Source organism: Malania oleifera, chromosome 9, assembly GCF_029873635.1.
Source record: "Malania oleifera isolate guangnan ecotype guangnan chromosome 9, ASM2987363v1, whole genome shotgun sequence".
NCBI lineage: Eukaryota > Viridiplantae > Streptophyta > Magnoliopsida > Santalales > Ximeniaceae > Malania > Malania oleifera.
The window spans coordinates 26,170,767-26,188,244 of NC_080425.1; the positions used below are offsets into that span (position 1 = coordinate 26,170,767).

A 17,478-nucleotide genomic window follows, 5' to 3' on the forward strand; every position below is an offset into this window, starting at 1 on the left:
TTGAATTTCAAGAGACACGATTGCAAGATAAATAGTAGAGGAAGGCCACAAAATCGGCAAATCAAATCAGCAGATCTTTAGGCTAGAAAACAGGAAACTGAAACTAGAAATGGTAATTTCAGATTTAAAAAAATAGAATTTCCCAATTTATTCCCTAGAAATCTGACAATTGCCAAAGAAAAATAATTACAAGCCTGGAATGTTATTGCTTCGCAATCCTAGTTTTGTTAGTACTGCAAATCCCATCTACAGAAAGTCTTAAACTCTTTCAAGCAAAGAAAGGAAGACAAAGGGTCCGTGTTTTTGGTGTCATGAAAAGTATATTCCTGTTCATAAGTGTAATAGAAAGAAAATCTTCCTGGTTAAAATGGATGATGATGTAGAGAATGAAGATATGACAACAGTAATGAAGCTGTTGAATGAGTGATAGAGAAGCCCTCATGTATCTGTACTTGCTTTAAATGGTTCTGAAAACTATCAAACCATGAGCATTAGTGGAACAATGAGCAGCGAAGAGATTCAATTTCTCGTTGATTCTGGAAGCACACCTTACATTTTGGATAAGAGAATAGTTAAGATGGGTTTTAACCTTGGAGTGTGGATGTGTAAACTTAAAAAAAAAAACTCCAAACAAAAAAATAAAAATAAAAAGCAAAAGGAAAAAAAAAAAAAAAAACTCCAAACTCATATTACCCCTATATAACTATGATGGTTTTGTGCAATCAGTGGGTTGCCATATTAGGGGATACATGTTGCCACTTCAGGAAATTACAAATTAAATTTGTTCTTGACGGTCTGTTCTGTATTTTAAAGAGTAGTATAGCCATGGAACTAAAGCAAGTGAACTAAAGGAAATGACTAGAAAGGAGTTGAATAGGTTGTTAATTGTTATTGCTCTTCAATTTGCTTCTATAATTCTATTCAATTATGCAGTACAAGGAAGAAATATGTTGCTGAAAAATCACTACCCAATATGTATTATCATCTGCAAATGATAAGAAGGAAAACCAAATCAGGTTGTAATAACTTAAATTCTGAATCGCTACAATATATTTAATATACAGAATGGAAAATCATTTCAGTTTCTTTTGAGTGAGGCAGAATTTTAGCAGCCATTTCTATCCTCAATTTTCTTTTATACATTCATCTTTCTTTTGATGCAGCTTCTTTCTCGAGAGTGGCCGAATGTACTTTCGCTCCTGGCAGGTTTGATTGTTATCAAGACGCTTATTATAACAGCAATAGGTCCCCGAGTTGGACTAAACTTACAAGAAAGTGTGAGAATAGGGTTTCTTCTATCTCAAGGAGGCGAGTTTGCATTTGTAGTTTTTTCCCTAGCAAACAGGTCAGTCGTGAAAAGTAATGTGCAACTACTCTTGTGCCAAATCATTTCAGGTAAGTTTTACTGATCCAACTTTTTGCTTTCTTGCATGCAGGCTCGGAGTGCTGCCACTTGAGCTAAACAAGCTTCTCATAATTGTTGTTGTCTTTTCAATGGCATTAACTCCCTTGCTTAATGATGTTGGAAGAAAAGCTGCTGTTTTCATTGATGAGAAGTTTGGCAAAGAGGATGTATGGTTCTACTTTAACCTGTTAGTTATAGATTGTAGACAATAAGGTTGGACATGATCAGGGTGTTTGAATTATGCTTTGGGAAAAATGACACTAGTACCTGTGTTGAACCTAGGCCATGTGACACATTAAACCCCCTATCAGCTCCACATGCCACACCCCACCCCTGTATAAGGTTGGGAAATTTAATAGGATCTTTCTAAATAAACTTCATAATAATGATATAGTTTTTACCCTTAAAATGCCATACAATTATTCTGCTAGTTTACAAAAAAAATCATGACTTTTCATGCAATGGGTTCATCGAGAAGATTAATAATATAGAGAATTACATAAACTTTGATAGTTTCAACCATTATGTAGTCCTAGTGAATGGTTTCAAATCCTTAAAAAGATTCAATATTTACTCATTAAATGTTATCTAGTATTTAGTGTTTCTATTTTTTCTAGTTATAATCATTTATAAATTCTATTAACTTTTTTATTCTAATATTCGTATTGGATGGTGATGTGACCAGATCACTACACAGATGATTTAAAAAATTAATGCAATATATTCCTTTAGATTCCTTATTCTCTTGTTTTATACAATCTATCTATTAATATATTCGTATTTTTTGATAAAAGAAATTAGTGCAACATGACTATTGGTACAAATGTAATAATAGGTTCCTTTAGACTCCATACTTTATTTCAACACACTATTTTTATCCTATTAATGTAGTAAAAATATGTTTTCATGAATACTGATACCAACTGAGAACTATTAGTATGAAGACTTAATTGTTAGAGATTGTTGTAAAGTTAGAGATGGAACAGGGAAGAAGAGAAGAAGAGAAAGGGAGAAAACAAGAAGAAGAAGCAAGAGAAAAAAAAGAGATGGCAATTTTCTGAGCCTTGTACACAACTCTAGGTCTTCCCTTATATATTAATAAGAATAAAAAAATTTAAGAAGAAAAAATACCCCCACTTGCACAACCTAATTTCTAAACATATATTTTTTTTCCTAACACCCCCCTCAAGCTAGAGGTGTATGAATATCACCTGACCCTAGCTTGTCACAACCATTAGACAAGGTAAGCTTAAATAAAGGCTTTGTGAAAGCATTCCCTAGCTGATCCATAGATTTCACAAAGGGAGTCTTCATGACCTTCTTCTACATGGCATCCCTCACAAAATGACTGTCAACTTTGATGTGCTTTGTCCTCTCATGAATATTGGATTGCTAGTGATATAAATGGTAGCTTGCTTAGCACAAAATTTGAATATTGGCTTCGTTACCAAGAATCTCATTTGTGACATAAAAGACTTTAGCCACATAAGGTCACCCACAGACCACAGTATGAGCCATAGTTGCTTCAGTGCTAGAACTTGCTATAGCAGTTTGTTTCTTACTACACCAGGTAACACGATTACCTCCCACAAATGTACAGTGTCCAATAGTAGACCTTGAATCATCAATAGATCCAATCCAATTTGTAGCAAAATATCCCATTAAAGACTTATAGTTCTTATTATATTTATATATCAAACCTTTTGCCGAAAGAGCATTTTAGATACCACAAAATCCTACAAACAGCAGCCAAATGTGTTTTTTTGGGATTTTCTGAAAACTAACTCATGACTTTCACTGCAAAAGATATGTCTAGCGATAGTCAAGTAGCTCAACTTGCCAACCAATTACCCATGTTGATGTATGTCTTCAAAGTTTGGCTTGACATCCCTAGACGACTTCATGTTAGGATTCATAGGAGCTTCAATTGGCTTAGCTCCCAAACAACTAGTCTCACTTAGTAAATTCAATGGATTTTTTTTTTCTTTTTTTTTTGAGATAATTGCAACCTTTTCCTACACTGTACGATCACAACATGGTACCCAAGTCCTTGATTTGAAATTTAGCTACCACTTAACTCATGCAATCCCACTCTGGTCGCTTTTAGTAATTATGATATCAACAACATAAACTACTAGAAGTGCCCCACCTATCTCCTTTTTGCGGACAAAGACCAAATGACTGGAGTAGCACAAGATAGAGCCAAATGTAGAGACCATCACCCTAAATTTATCAAATGCTTAGGGAAACTGCTTAAGACCATAAATGGCCTTATGCAACCTACCTAGCTTCCCATCCTCCCCCTAAGCAAAATACTAGGAGGTTGCTCCATGGTACCTGTTCTTTTAGATTTCTATACAAGAAGGCATTCTTCACATCCAACTCGTATCAAGGCTGATCAAAATTAATTGCCAATAAGATTAATACATGAACAAAAATTGGTTGAGCAACAAGAGAGTTCTCAAAATAATCAATACCATATGTTTGGGAGTACCCCTTGGCAACCAATTGAATCTTAAGCTATACAATAGAGCCGTCAAAAAGATATTTGATGGTGTAGACCCAATGGCACCTAACCAACTCCTTACTAGGAGGAAGATCCCCCAAATCCTATGTCTCTCGAGTGGTCATGGAGTCCATTTCTACACCCGTTGCATGCTTCCACCTAATGTTAGCAAGCGCTTCAACATATGAGGAGGGGATAGAAATAAAAGAAGTAGACAAGGCAAAAGAACACATAGGACTAGGAAGGTGAAGAACTGAAACATAATGAGCAATAGGATAAGCAACTAAGGACTGCTGAGTATATGCTCAAAAGCAATGGTTAAGTCCAAGTCACATTGGATTGAATCTCTAGAACCAAAAATTGAAATAGTGATGGGCAGAAGAGGTGGTTGCATGATGGTAGTATTTTGTTTCTTCCTTTCTGTTGTTCATAAACATGTAGTGTTTCTGTAGGTCAGTAATTGTAGGATTCAGAATATAGAAGATTTTGGTATTTGGAAGAAAGATGATTATTGAAGTAAATTAGGATTGCATGTCATGTGGGAAGAGGCACCAAAATCTGTAACCCAGGGTGGAGAGGATGAAGAGGCAAGAAGGTTGGTTGTGCCTAAATTGGCGGCACCATCACAATAGCATTAGATGTCGAAGACTGATCTTGGAATTGTTGAACCATGCAAACAAGACTGTTACACCCCCCTTGTGACAAATTTGATGATGTACTTAACTCAATGGAGTGGCTAGGTGCATTTGAAGTATCGACAATGGGATCACCCTCGGCAAGATACTTTTTGGCCTAAGTCAGTTTCCCATTTAGATCCCAACAGCTATCAACAGTATGGTTTTCTTTGCTACAATGTATGTAAATGCGACAATTGCCACTTTGAACTCTTCCTTGTCCTTGCATGCTGCCACTGCCATCCTCATCCTCGAACACTTCTCTTGGCACTATTGGAGGCAGTGCTAACCATGGCTAAACTGTCATGGGACAAACCTTGAAGACAAAGAGCCATCTTTGGCAATCCATTGAATTCTAGCATATGCTTCATTAACAAATGTTATATTCACTGGCAAGAATCTGATTTCGGAAGGGTTGAAACTCAAGACTCAACCCAGAAAAAAGCTTGGCAGCCAAAAACTCTATCCTTTGCCTCTTAATCATCTCAACGTTGGAATTAACTAGTTGGAATTAACTAGCATATGCTTCATTAACAAATGTTATATTCACTGGCAAGAATCTGATTTTGGAAGGGTTGAAACTCAAGACTCAACCCAGAAAAAAGCTTGGCAGCCAAAAACTCTATCCTTTGCCTCTTAATCAGCTCAACGTTGGAATTAACTAGTTGATAGATGTTGAGTTCCTCCCGCATGCACTTCAAAGTGCGTTAGTACTCACCAATGGACCTACCTTAGTCATATTTGAAAAACTAATTAAAATTAAACATGAGTTTAATTTTAATCTTGTTCTCTTTCATCCAATCCTTATAATCATTGGAATCTGGAGACCAATCCAAGGAGAATGCAACAAGCACTTGAATTTTATTTTCATATTAACATACATACACACTGCCTAAGACCACAATCGTTAGTTGGAGTATCTAACCAATTGGATGGATCTTTAGTTGGAGTATCTAATCAATTGGATGGCTGTGTGCATTAACAGTATCAGCTGAAACTGTAGATGCACATCCGAACAAGCACCACAGGCACTCAATGAACAACATGGAAACCCAGCAGCTGCCGGCATTATTGCCATGCAGCAACTAGAAGCAAGTGCAGGCAAGAACAGCAAATAGAATCATTGAAAAACAATTGAAACCACCAGAAACTGATACAAGATTGTAAGCAAGCAAGCAATCACGATCATAGCATTAAAGCAGGATCATCATGCCACAACCGGCCAATGAACAGCAGGACAGAACCAGCCATATACCCGAAGCAGAGTGTAACTGCTTCACATCAGCTAACCATCACAAGCACACAAGAGTATCCTGTCAAGGATGCTGCAAAGCCAATCCAAGACGAAAAGTGACCATTCTAAGACTGGAACCAGCCAGAAAATCAGATTTAACTAATTAGGGGAAGATAAGAAAAAAAAATGAAAACATAATGTATAAGAAAGAAAGCTCAGATAAATCATATTTATAGGAGATTAATGCCGTCATGCCCTGTTGTGAAGCCAGAGATGGAGCAGAGAAGAAGAGAAGAGAAAAGGAGAAGAAAAGAAGAAAGCAAGAAAAGAAAAGCGGCGGCATTTTCCTGGAGCCTTACATACAGAATTGAATAACTGAAACTTGGGATTTAATTTCTTTTAAGGATGTCGACTATTTTGTGTTGTGTTATTTGTTTATTTTTTGTTTGGTAACAAAGCTTGTATGAAGAAATTATTAGCACCCAGTGATATTGCTCCATGATTATGGAAGTATTAATATCACCCATACAATTTTTCTATTTTAATGGATTGTATGCTCAAAACAACCCAGATCTAATGACTTCAAATTTTTAATATAGGCAAGTTTTATTGAATGGTTACAATGTTTTTGAATGATAAAGCATGCAAATCTAACATTGTTCATAATTTGTTGGTTGAATATTGGGGATGCATCACACAATGGTTCCTTGGGGAAAATATCGTATAAATAGAAAAAAACAAGAAGAAGCATGTATCGGTCATTTTAAAACACTAATTTAAAAATAAATTTGGCTAAGAGTGGGTTACCATTTATTAATTTGAATTGGTCTAGATTGTTGGAGTTGTCCTCTTTAGCTGGTTGTGGTACTCTGGATTGGCCTTTTGACTTATCTTGGAGTGCCTTCAGTGGTAATCTTAGGTTGGTTGGCTTTTGGAATCTTGTGGTGGAGAAGGTGCCCAAGCACTTGGATGGGTGGGAGGTTGTTTATTCTCTCTAGTTGGATATATCACCCTCATTCAGGCATGACTTTATAGTATTCCTTTCTATTTATTGTCTATTTAGAATTCCTGCAGGGTTGCTGGAAATATTAAGAGTAGTGAAGGATTTCTTATGGTAAGGAATGGGAGAGAAGAGGGACCAGTTCGGAGACTGTTTGCCGGTCCAAAAAGGAGGGGTTTGGGTCTTGGTAAGTTGCTGTCTAAGAACATTACTTTAATGGGTAAATGAATTTGGTGCTTTCCTTTAGAGGAGTCATCCCTTTGGCACAAAGTTATTAAAAGTAAATTTGGCATGCAGGGTAACAGGTTGGATGCTCATTTTGGGTTGAGATGTTCCTTTGGGTGTCCTTGGAAGTGTATTTTGTAGATTTATCCTCTTATTTTCATTGAACTTATTGTGGGTAATGGGTACCACATTCAGCTTTGGGAAGACATTTGCGTGAGAGATTCTGTGTTTTGCACTTCTTTCCTTATTTGTATAGGTTCTCCTCTTTGCATAATTATTGATCCTATTTCTTCCCTCTTTATTTCTATTGGGGATGGATTCTCTTGGGATTTTCATTTCCGAGGTATTTTGATGATAGGGAGGTGTTGGATCTCACTCTTTATTATGTTTTTTAGAGGATACTCTTTCTTCTTTGAAGGCAGACCATCAGTTACGAGTTCTTGATTCTTCAGGCTCAGGGGAGCATTCTTGCAAATCTTTTTTTGAGTATTTGACTCACATAAACATGTATTTCCCTCTTCAGTGTACTATTTGGAAGCCCTAACCCTAAGATTAAGGCTTTTATGGCTTTTGTTTGGTTAGGTATACTGAGTAAAGTTGATGCTAACAATTTGTTGCAAAGCTGGAGGCCTTTGAGGCTTTATCTCCAAATGTTTTGTTCATTATGTTTCGATGTTTCAGAATCTGTCTCATATGTTCCTTCATTGTTTCTTTTCATGGAGGGTGTGGAATAATTTATTTGGACTATTTGAGAGAATTGTGCGTCTCTGGAGTTGGTGGAGGATCAACTGGCAATCTCTTTTTCAGGCTTTGGAAGGAGTAGAAATTGTGCAGCATTGTGGAGGTGTGGGTTTTTTTCTATGTTATGGGGGATTTTGTTAGACTGGAATGCATGCATATTCACGGGAAAGAAGATGTCTTTGTCTATGCTTTTGGATAGGATTCAGTAGTTGGCTCTGTCGTGGGATTCTGCAGATGATTGTTTTAAATTGTCTTTATTAGATTTGCAGTGTGACTGGAGGGTTGTGCTATTTTAATATTGTTCTCCTTTTTGTTCTTTAATCCTTTGTTATGCTGCTTTCTTTTTGGTACTCCTCTTTAATTAAATTTCTTCATTTTCTATTAAAAAAAATAGAGGCCGTGCCTCGTTGCGATGGCAAGTGCCTCCGCCTCGGTACGGGTGGTCTCGGGTTCGAGTTCGAGACTTGGGAGCCGCCTCTCCAAAAATGGGGGTAAGGCTTGCCGACATCCACCTCTCCCAAACCCCACTCAAAGTGGGAGCCTTGTGCACTGGGCACTGCATTTTTTTTTTTTTTCTATTAAAAAAAATGTGCACGTCGTATGAATACTTTGTCAAATGCACTGACTACCATGTTAAGAAAAAAGGTTTAAAGTGTCAATTGCTTTCAAGTGAGGGGAAAGGTCATTTGTTGAGTTTTAAAGTTTACAGATTCTCATGGCATACATTCCCGGGCTATTCATATATTTTTCCATGGGTTTTTAATTTGATTCCTCCAATAGATGAAATTTTTGTAGCTCAAAATAAAATTTAATTGATTACCTTGAACACCATATTCTGCATTCATGTGTATTACACTTTAGCAGGAGAGAAGGAAAAGGTTTAAGGGAGGAAAGAGGAAAAGAAAGAAAGTGCATGTATGGAGGTATTAGATTAATTCAACTGTCTTTCCACCCATTTCCCCCAGTTATGGAGGTATTAGCTTTAGGAGGAGTGGAAAAGCTTATTTTCATTCATTTACTTACCATTCTTTATTCTCATTCATTTACTTTCCATTCTCAGTTTTCCACCAAACCTAACCAAGAAAAGGGTTTTTTCACTCCCCTCTTCTTTCTTCCCTTTTTCTTTTTCCCCTTCCTAACACAATTTTAGTGATGAAAAGTAAATTGTGCAGAAAGGAAAGTTGAAGTGAGATGCAAGACCGTCAAACAGTAGCCAAAGAGATGTATTAATGGGGTCTGTTAATGCTTGATGCACATTATTGGCCACAACCTAACAACTTAATTTTTTAGGTGAAGTGGTAATCTGACATGATTTCAGAGCTATGGTTGACAGAGGTCCTTGGTTCTAGTCTTATTGCTTGCATTTATTGTTTGGTGGTTAAAATTATTTATTTTTATCTCTCCACATGCAATTGGGCTTCACATGCAGTGGAGTTTTAAAGCTCGAAATATATTATTGGCCCACAACCTAACAGCTTAAGTTTTTTGGTGAAGTTGTAATCTAACTGGCTCCTTGAACATGCTTCACTATATGTAGTATTTTGTAAAATCTACAAGTTTGTGCAGGTTTCGGCATTTTTCTCAAGTATGAATTTATTGTACTTTTCTTAATTCTTTTTTAATTTGTCTAAATTGAAGCTTCAGAAAAATAATGAAATGGTTAACTATGATGCTCGTGATCCAATTGTCATCCTTGGATTTGGACAAATGGGTCAGGTACAACAGTTATTATTATTATCTTAGCTATCAATTTATTTGATATGTTGCTCTAAGTTAACAGTAATTTATCTTAAAAAATGTTAATTGTAGTTAAATTTTCCACATGCAGGTCCTTGCCAATTTCTTGTCCACCCCATTGGCTTCTGGGGTGGATGGCGATCTTGTGGGATGGCCATTTGTAGCTTTTGATATTGACCTCTCTGTAGTGAAGGTTGGTGAGATTTCTGTTTCTATCAATGTATTGTAGAATTCTGGTTGCAGGATATATAAATCAGGTATTGGAGTTTGAATTTTTCTCATACCTATATGGAACACATGATAAAAATGCAGGTTCTGAAGACTTCATTTGCCTCAAATTCGATCCTAATGAATAATCTTAATTTGGAATATGTCATATTCTCTGGATGATAGAATTAGCTTTTAAAAAGAGAAATAATCTGCAATTCATATGATTTAATTTATCTGAGTTGTAGCTTTCAAAATAATGTGGGCAAGGATAAAACTTTCTACCAGAATATTTGATTTGGCATGGTACCCTTTCATTTTTAAATGGGGTCATTTGTAATCATATACACCTTTATAGTAACTGAAGGATTCCAAAGTCTTTGTCTCAGCCATATATATTGTAGCTGGTTAGTATCTTCCAATTGCATTTAAATTGTTCTTATTTTTCACTTCTCCCTGTCTCTGGATTTGTAATAGTATTTGTGGGGGGAGAGAGATAAAAGAGTGAGAAAGTGATAGACAGGGAATTTCAGTCTTCAGAGGATTTTGAAACACTTTGGTGGTTTTTGGAGTTTATTGGATGTTTTGCAGTGAAACATAGCTATGATATTGAACTTACCCTGCAAAATCATTATGCTTTCATAATTATATGAACAAGCTCTTTGAGGATGTTCTATTGTTTGTCATACTCTTTTTTTCATAGGTTAATTTTCTTTCTTGGTTTCCCATATTGATTTCAAGCATCAGGTTCATTCCATGGTGCTGCTAGTCCTCTTTCGCAATAGCATTGGCATTAGAAAATTATTCTCAAGAAAAATTAATCGCGTAGTTATTGAAATAATTTATGATAATTGCACTAATATTATATGATAACAGCATAGTTATGCGTCTCTTGACCCTTTATTTCATCAGATTTTGAAAAAAAAGAAATCATTTTCAAGGAGGGTAAAAATTTGGAAATGAAAACAACTATTGCTAACCTTGTCTGAAAAGATAAACAACTATTGCTAACCTTGTCTGAAAAGATAATGCTTTAAATAAAGGTTAATAAACTAATTAGACTATTCTTTTTTTAGGGTTTTTATTTCGAAAACTGATCTGGCATACAAATGATAAAGGAATATGGCAAATATAGTGGAAGTTATTTGTCACATACATATTGGCTATTTAAATTTAAATTTTTTAGTAGATCACTTGGAATCTATTTTATAGTTTGAAGCCATTTTTTATTTTTGAGAATTGTTTGTTCAAATATGAAGATGTCTCTCTTCTCCTTCTTGAGCATTGTCCAACTCAAAATTGGTAGCTGAAGATTTCTTCAGTTGCAGAGAAGTCGTTCTTGGCTAGATTGTCTTCGAATTTCGTAAAGGTTGGGAAGGGACTTGAAGCATTCATTTTGGAAGTGTGAGGTTCTGGTTAGTTATTCCAACAATTTTTGGAGTTGTAGCTGGGATAGAAAGGAAAGAGATTCTTGGTGTTTGTTCTTGGTGGCTCTAAAGGGATGAAGGCAACATTTTGTGAAAGAATTCTGTGCGATATTTAGGGATTTCATTTTTGGTAATTGCGGATGTGAAATACTACAATGAGGTAATTGTTTGTGGAGCCACATTAACTGCTGTGCCTCATGTTTTTTTTGGTGTACATCCATTACCACTTACTAGTAAGGACTCAGGAGAAGCTGCCTCATGCATGTGTCATTGTTGGGTTCTTTCGAACCCATAAGGATAGTTGATATGATCCTCATACCTGTAGAAACTATGCTAGTGCCTAATGTAACCATTTTCAAGGGACACTTTATTTTTGAGCATTGGGAATTCCTGGATGAATCTATTTTTAGTCCATCAACCATTTCTTTCCCCTTCTTGTGTTAGTTCTCTTGTTCCTACCCTCATTCCCCTAAAAGACATTTCTACTCTTCCTTCCAGCAGGCCGGTTGCTGGTCAAGAAACTATTAAAGGTATATGATGTGGTAAGCCAAGTACAGGCATAACTACCACCATGCAGCTGCCTTTGTTAGGACTGGAGGAGCCCATGGGTGGGCTTGACACACATAGATGAACACCAACTTGACCCAAAATCTTAAGCGTATTGGGTTTTGGATCCAACCATGCATATAAGCACCCATCATCCACTCTAATTTTCCAATGTGGGACAAGCTCACAAGTGGAATTCTCAACAGCCTTTTCTATCCTCCACTCCTTCCTATCCATGGTCTTAAATTTCCACAAAATTGTTGAAATTTCTGTCAAATTTTCCGATTTCCGTCACCTCGAAATTGAAATGGCAATTGATTTCTGTATTGCATAATTTCCATAGAAATCTCAACGAATCATCTGAAATTTATCGAAATTTCGAAATTTTAGCGAAACTTGTCAAAATTTTAACTATACAATGAAATTTCATCAAAATTCAAATGAGATATTTAGGAGTGAAGTGAAATTTTTATATCAATTTATTTTATCGAAACAAAAGATTATTACTAGTGCTTTTGAAATTATATGAAAAAAAAAACTTACTAACATTTTATTTAACCATTCATGTCTAAATTAACATTATTCATATAATAAATAATGTTTAAATGATTTATGAATTTCATTTGTGTTAACTAAATATGTTTAATGTACATTATCTTACAAATATGTTTGATACACATACTATTTTACAACTTTTCCACCTCATACAATACACATATATATTTAATTTGTAATATATTAGTCCTAAAACTTATATTATTATGTTTGTTAACCATTTCTAAAGTTTCACAAAGAATTCCATGCTTTACTTCTAATTTTCGTTATTTTTTCAAATCGAAATCGAAATTTCCGTCGAAATTTCCGTACTTTTGGAGCTTTGAAATTTGAGTCAAAATCGAAATTTAAGACCTTGTTCCTATCTAGACTTGAATTGGCCCATTGCACATCCAAGACATTCCAAAACTTGCACTCAGAAGTGCTTTGTTTTTTTTTTTTTATGTTGCCAGCTATGTTTCAGATCTCCATGTTTCATTGACTATGCATTATGTTGACATGTCTATTTCATCAATTTCTATCCCATATTCACATGTTGAGGCACTTGCTAATTCTGGGTGGAGGCATGCAATGAGTTTAGAAATGGAGTCTTTGTCTTCTCGCGAGACGTGGGCATTGGTGAATCTTTCCTCTTGGTAGTGAGTTGGATATGTGCCATTGGTTCTACTCCGTCAAATATCTTTAGGATGGTTCCATTGAAAGCTTGGTTGGTGGCCAATGGGTAACCTAAATGTATGGTATTGATTATTTTGAGACCTTGTCTCCCATTGCTTGGCTGTAGTCCATTTAAATTTCAATGGCCTGTTATTTTTTATAGGTCCTTTTACCACTTAGATGTGCCTTCTTATGTGTGGATCTGCAGGAAAAGGGGTACATGGAGCAACCTCAAGGTATGTTGCTCATGGGAAGAGTGGCAAAATTTGTGAGTTGCATAAAGCCATGGTCTGAAGCAGTCTCTTATGGCTTTGTTTGACAAATTCAGTACTTCTATCATAATGTTGGTGGTTTATATTGATGATATCGTCATAGACAGTGACCTTTGCAAGGATGCGTACTTCTTGACTTCAGAAAAAATTCAAATCAAGGACTTAGGTGCTCTGTTATTTTTTTGGTATTGAGATAGTTGTCTATGATAACCTTAAATCTGTCTAGTAGAAAATATATTTTGTACTTGCTACAAGACTTGTACGTTGGGAGTTAAACCATCCTCCTATGGATCTTAGTGTGAAGTTGTTTAGGGAGGCTTGACCTTATCTTAAAAAAAAGGGGATCATATAGAAAGTTGGTTGGAAAACTGATTATTTGGCCACCACTTGACCTGGCATATCCTTTTTATTGAGGTGGTGAGTCAGTTTATGGAGAATCACAATCAGGCACATTGTGTGCTGTCTGCAGGATCCTTTGGCATGTCAACAGCTCTCTTGACCGAGTTTGGTATTAATAGAAACTATGATTTGGTGGGATATTCTGATGCATAGGCTGGTTCTGGTGAAGATCAAACGGATATTGTACATTTGTGGTGTAATCTTCATAGATGGCATTAGAAAGAAAGAGATTATTGTAGCGAACTGTAGTGCTGAAGCAAAGTACTGAGCTATTGCTCATATGGTCAGTGAGTTAGTGTGATTGAAGTCTCTTACGGCACAGATGGTTTCTTGATAATGGAGCCTATAGATATGTTTTGTACAATCTGAACTTTCATTTCCATCAATCATGTGGTTCCCAAGAAAACAGAGAGCAGTGGAGTTCATTGTCATTTTGTGGGGGATGCTATGATCAAGTAGATCTAATTGATGTAACAGGCTAGGGTTATATGATACTTTTATAGCTTGAGGGGCAGAATTAGAGAGGCATGGCATTTTTTCTGTTTATTCTGTGCATGTAGGGGCATTTTGTCATACAGAATTTGTTAATTAAATAGGTCTGGTCTGGAGGGTACACAGTGCACGCAAGATTACTCTCTGCCCTGGCCAACTGTTCTTGACATCTCCTTTTTCCTGCTCTTCGCTGATTATTCTTTCAGTGACCCATTTTGATTTTCCAGATTTGCAAAAAAAATTATTAGGGAAAGAATATTATAAGTGAAACCCTTTTTTCTGGGAAAATCTTCATTGCATTCAGCTCACTCCAAGTGTACAGATGCTACTGCTATATAATTGTTTTGTTTTGCTATATAATTCTTAAAAGAGTTGTAAAACTTGCTTCAATTATGACAAGCTGATGATTGAACACCTCCTAATTTTGATTAATGGGGGCATTCTTCTTGAGCAAAGCATCAGAAAGTTAAAAGTCCCTTCATGCAGGCATGTGTTAAAAATGTGCATTAAAAAGGAGGCAAGGAATTCAGTGACCACAAAAACAGATAAATTCAGGCCCATTCCTTGCTGTTGCATGGGTGAACATAATGAGGAAGATATAGTGGTTTAACAATTGCTGGATAAGATGGGGTTGTGGTTATCCAACTCTGCAGGCAAAGAAGTCCAGTTGGATGGTGGTAAAAGGATAAGAAGGGCCAACGGGAATTAGTGAATTTGTTCTATTAACTATAATGGAAAGGGATTGAAGAATGGTTTTCTTAGTTTTTTTAGGGCTTGTTCCTTTTTGAGGATTTCTTGTCCTCGATTGTATTTCCTTTCTGTCTTAATATATCTTCTTTTTTATTTAAAATAAATTATTGCTGGAGATATTTCCTAGATGGAAATTTTGGGTTTGTACTTGAAAATACTTTCCAACTTTAATTTTGTACCTTTGTTCTTTGCTGTAAAATTGTTAAATCTTCTGGTTACAACTTTTTTTCTCTTCTGTGTTTTTGAGAAAATAATTTTGGTGAGTCGTAACATTAAATTTCTGTATTTTTTCCCAAACAGGCTTCTAAGGAACTTGGTTTTCCAATCCTTTATGGTGATGGGTCACGCCCAGCAGTTTTGCAGTCTGCTGGCATCTCCTCTCCAAAAGCTGTCATGGTTATGTTCACAGGGAAGAAGAGGACCACTGAGGCTGTTCAAAGGATTCGCCTTGCCTTTCCTGCGGTACTCTCTCTCTCTCTCTCTCTCTCTCTCTCTCTCTCTCTCTAACTGACACGATAACATATAATGCCTTTGTGATGAAGTAACAGAGACATGCTACTGCGGGGTCTCAGGAGTGTCTGAAAGATTCAACCTTACCCCTGCAAGCAAAGACTTGAACCCTTGATTCGGAGATAACGATGGTGCAAGTGCAACCTTATTGATGTGCCAAAGTCCATCCTCTAATTTTTGCTAAGGAATGCATTAAAAACAAAAGAAAAAAATTAGTTGTGAAGTCTCAGTTACTGCTGTGACGATGTCTGATTAGGATAGTCCTTTCCATAACAATCAAGGCCTTCAATGCATACCATTCCATAGGGAGCAAGGATGACACTTCTTTCTTAGATTGAATTGAATTAAATGCTGTGAAATTGTTGCTTGTGATTTAGAAATAAGATTTACTTTTGTCTAAATTGAAATTATTTTAGATAGCTATCTATTGATTGAACTTCTACTCAGCAGGTCCCAATATATGCCAGAGCTCAAGACCTTAAGCATCTCCTAGATCTGAAGAAATCTGGCGCTACCGATGCTCTTCTTGAAAATGCAGAGGTATACTTGAATTGATTTTCCTTAGATAAGTGCCCTTAAAATGAAAATTCTTGCATAATGTACCTGGATGACTAAATATTTAGTTATTCTCTCAGACAAGTCTACAGCTAGGGTCCAAACTTCTGAAAGGGCTTGGAGCAATGTCTGATGATGTAAACTTTCTGAGTCAGCTCATTCGAGATTCCATGGAGCTGCAAGCTCAAGAAGCCCTCAATAAAACTGATGATCGAGAACGTGATGTTATGAAACCGATGCAGGTACTCATTCATGCATGCATGCACATATTCTTGTATGTAGGACTGCACACAGTTCGGTGCGAACCGAAAATGTCGGTTTTGAAATTCCCGAACTGAAACCGAAACTGAACCGAAATTATGCTTTAATTGAAAACCAAAAATGTGGTGGTTTGGTTGCGGTTTTTCGGTTTTTAACCAATTTTTTTTATAAAAAAAAAAAAAAAACCTAAATTTTTCATAAAGTTAAATTTATTGAGCATTTTAATTTTTATGGTGGCTCATAATTTTAACAAAATAAAATCTGTTGGGCACTTTTAACAAAATAACCTTTATTTTTCATAAAGTTGTTAAAAATTTATTGAGTATTTTTATTTTTTATAGTGGCTCATAATTTTAACAAAATAATATTTGTTGGGCACTTTTAATAATAAAATCTGTTGGGCACTTCCAAAATGAGAATTACATATCAATTCCACAATGTCTCAATCCTTGGGCACTTTTAATAATTAAATCTCTCTATCCCTAATTTCACAAAATAAGCAATGAGGCAAGCAAACATTAACAATAAACAAATATATATATATATATATATATATATATAAAATATTACAAATTACAAGTACAAAATAGACATTCTAATTGTTCATCAATGGTTTAAAATTTTAATGAATTGAAGAAATTCTTCCATCCACATTCTTTCATCTTCAAGATTGTAGCTTCAATTCTCCAATATCGATGCAAGCATCATTCCTAATAAAATGAAACAATATGAAAGTTATAACAAGATAACATTAAATTGATGATCAATGTTCAATTGTTCATAATACATAATCTTACCAATAAATCATCCATGCTTATTTGATCAATCATTCTTCCATCTTCAAAATTGTAGCTTCAATTCTCCAATCTTGATGCAAACATCATTCCTAATAAAATGAAACAATATGAAAGTTATAACAAGATAAAATTAAATTGACGATCATTGTTCAATTATTCATAGTACATAATCTTACCAATAAATCATCCATGCCAATTTGATCAAATTATGAAATGAATGAAAAAGAAAAAGTCAATGAATTAGAGAAAATAAATACAAAACAATAATTAGAATAAAACAGCTAGAAAATGTGAAAAAGATGTCTTAAGAAATTATGTTTTACCTTTCTCAAGTTCTTCAAGGCTTTCTTCATAGTTCACTGGTAATGGTGAATTTCACAACCAATCTTAAGAACATATAAGAGCCTCCACAATCTTAGGAGTCAATGATGTTCTAAAAGAATCAAGAACACGACCTCCCGTACTAAATGCAGGCTCAGAAGCAACAGTAGCTATGGGGATAGCCAAAACATCACGTGTCAACTGTGAAAG

At 35.5% G+C, this 17,478-nt stretch overlaps 1 protein-coding gene across 5 annotated transcripts in view; it reads left to right on the forward strand.

Moving 5' to 3' along the window:
* Positions 1-17,478, forward strand: part of LOC131163969 (K(+) efflux antiporter 3, chloroplastic) — a 110,423-nt gene that overhangs the window by 83,918 nt on the left and 9,027 nt on the right. For 3 of the 5 annotated variants that reach the window (XM_058120834.1, XM_058120837.1, XM_058120838.1), the window contains 7 exons: positions 1,164-1,345; positions 1,437-1,572; positions 9,424-9,501; positions 9,614-9,715; positions 15,125-15,286; positions 15,785-15,874; positions 15,970-16,131. In XM_058120834.1, coding sequence (XP_057976817.1) covers positions 1,164-1,345; positions 1,437-1,572; positions 9,424-9,501; positions 9,614-9,715; positions 15,125-15,286; positions 15,785-15,874; positions 15,970-16,131 — 912 coding nt within the window. The remainder of the gene's footprint in view (positions 1-1,163; positions 1,346-1,436; positions 1,573-9,423; positions 9,502-9,613; positions 9,716-15,124; positions 15,287-15,784; positions 15,875-15,969; positions 16,132-17,478) is intronic. The other 2 variants (XM_058120835.1, XM_058120836.1) reach the window with 2 other exon arrangements.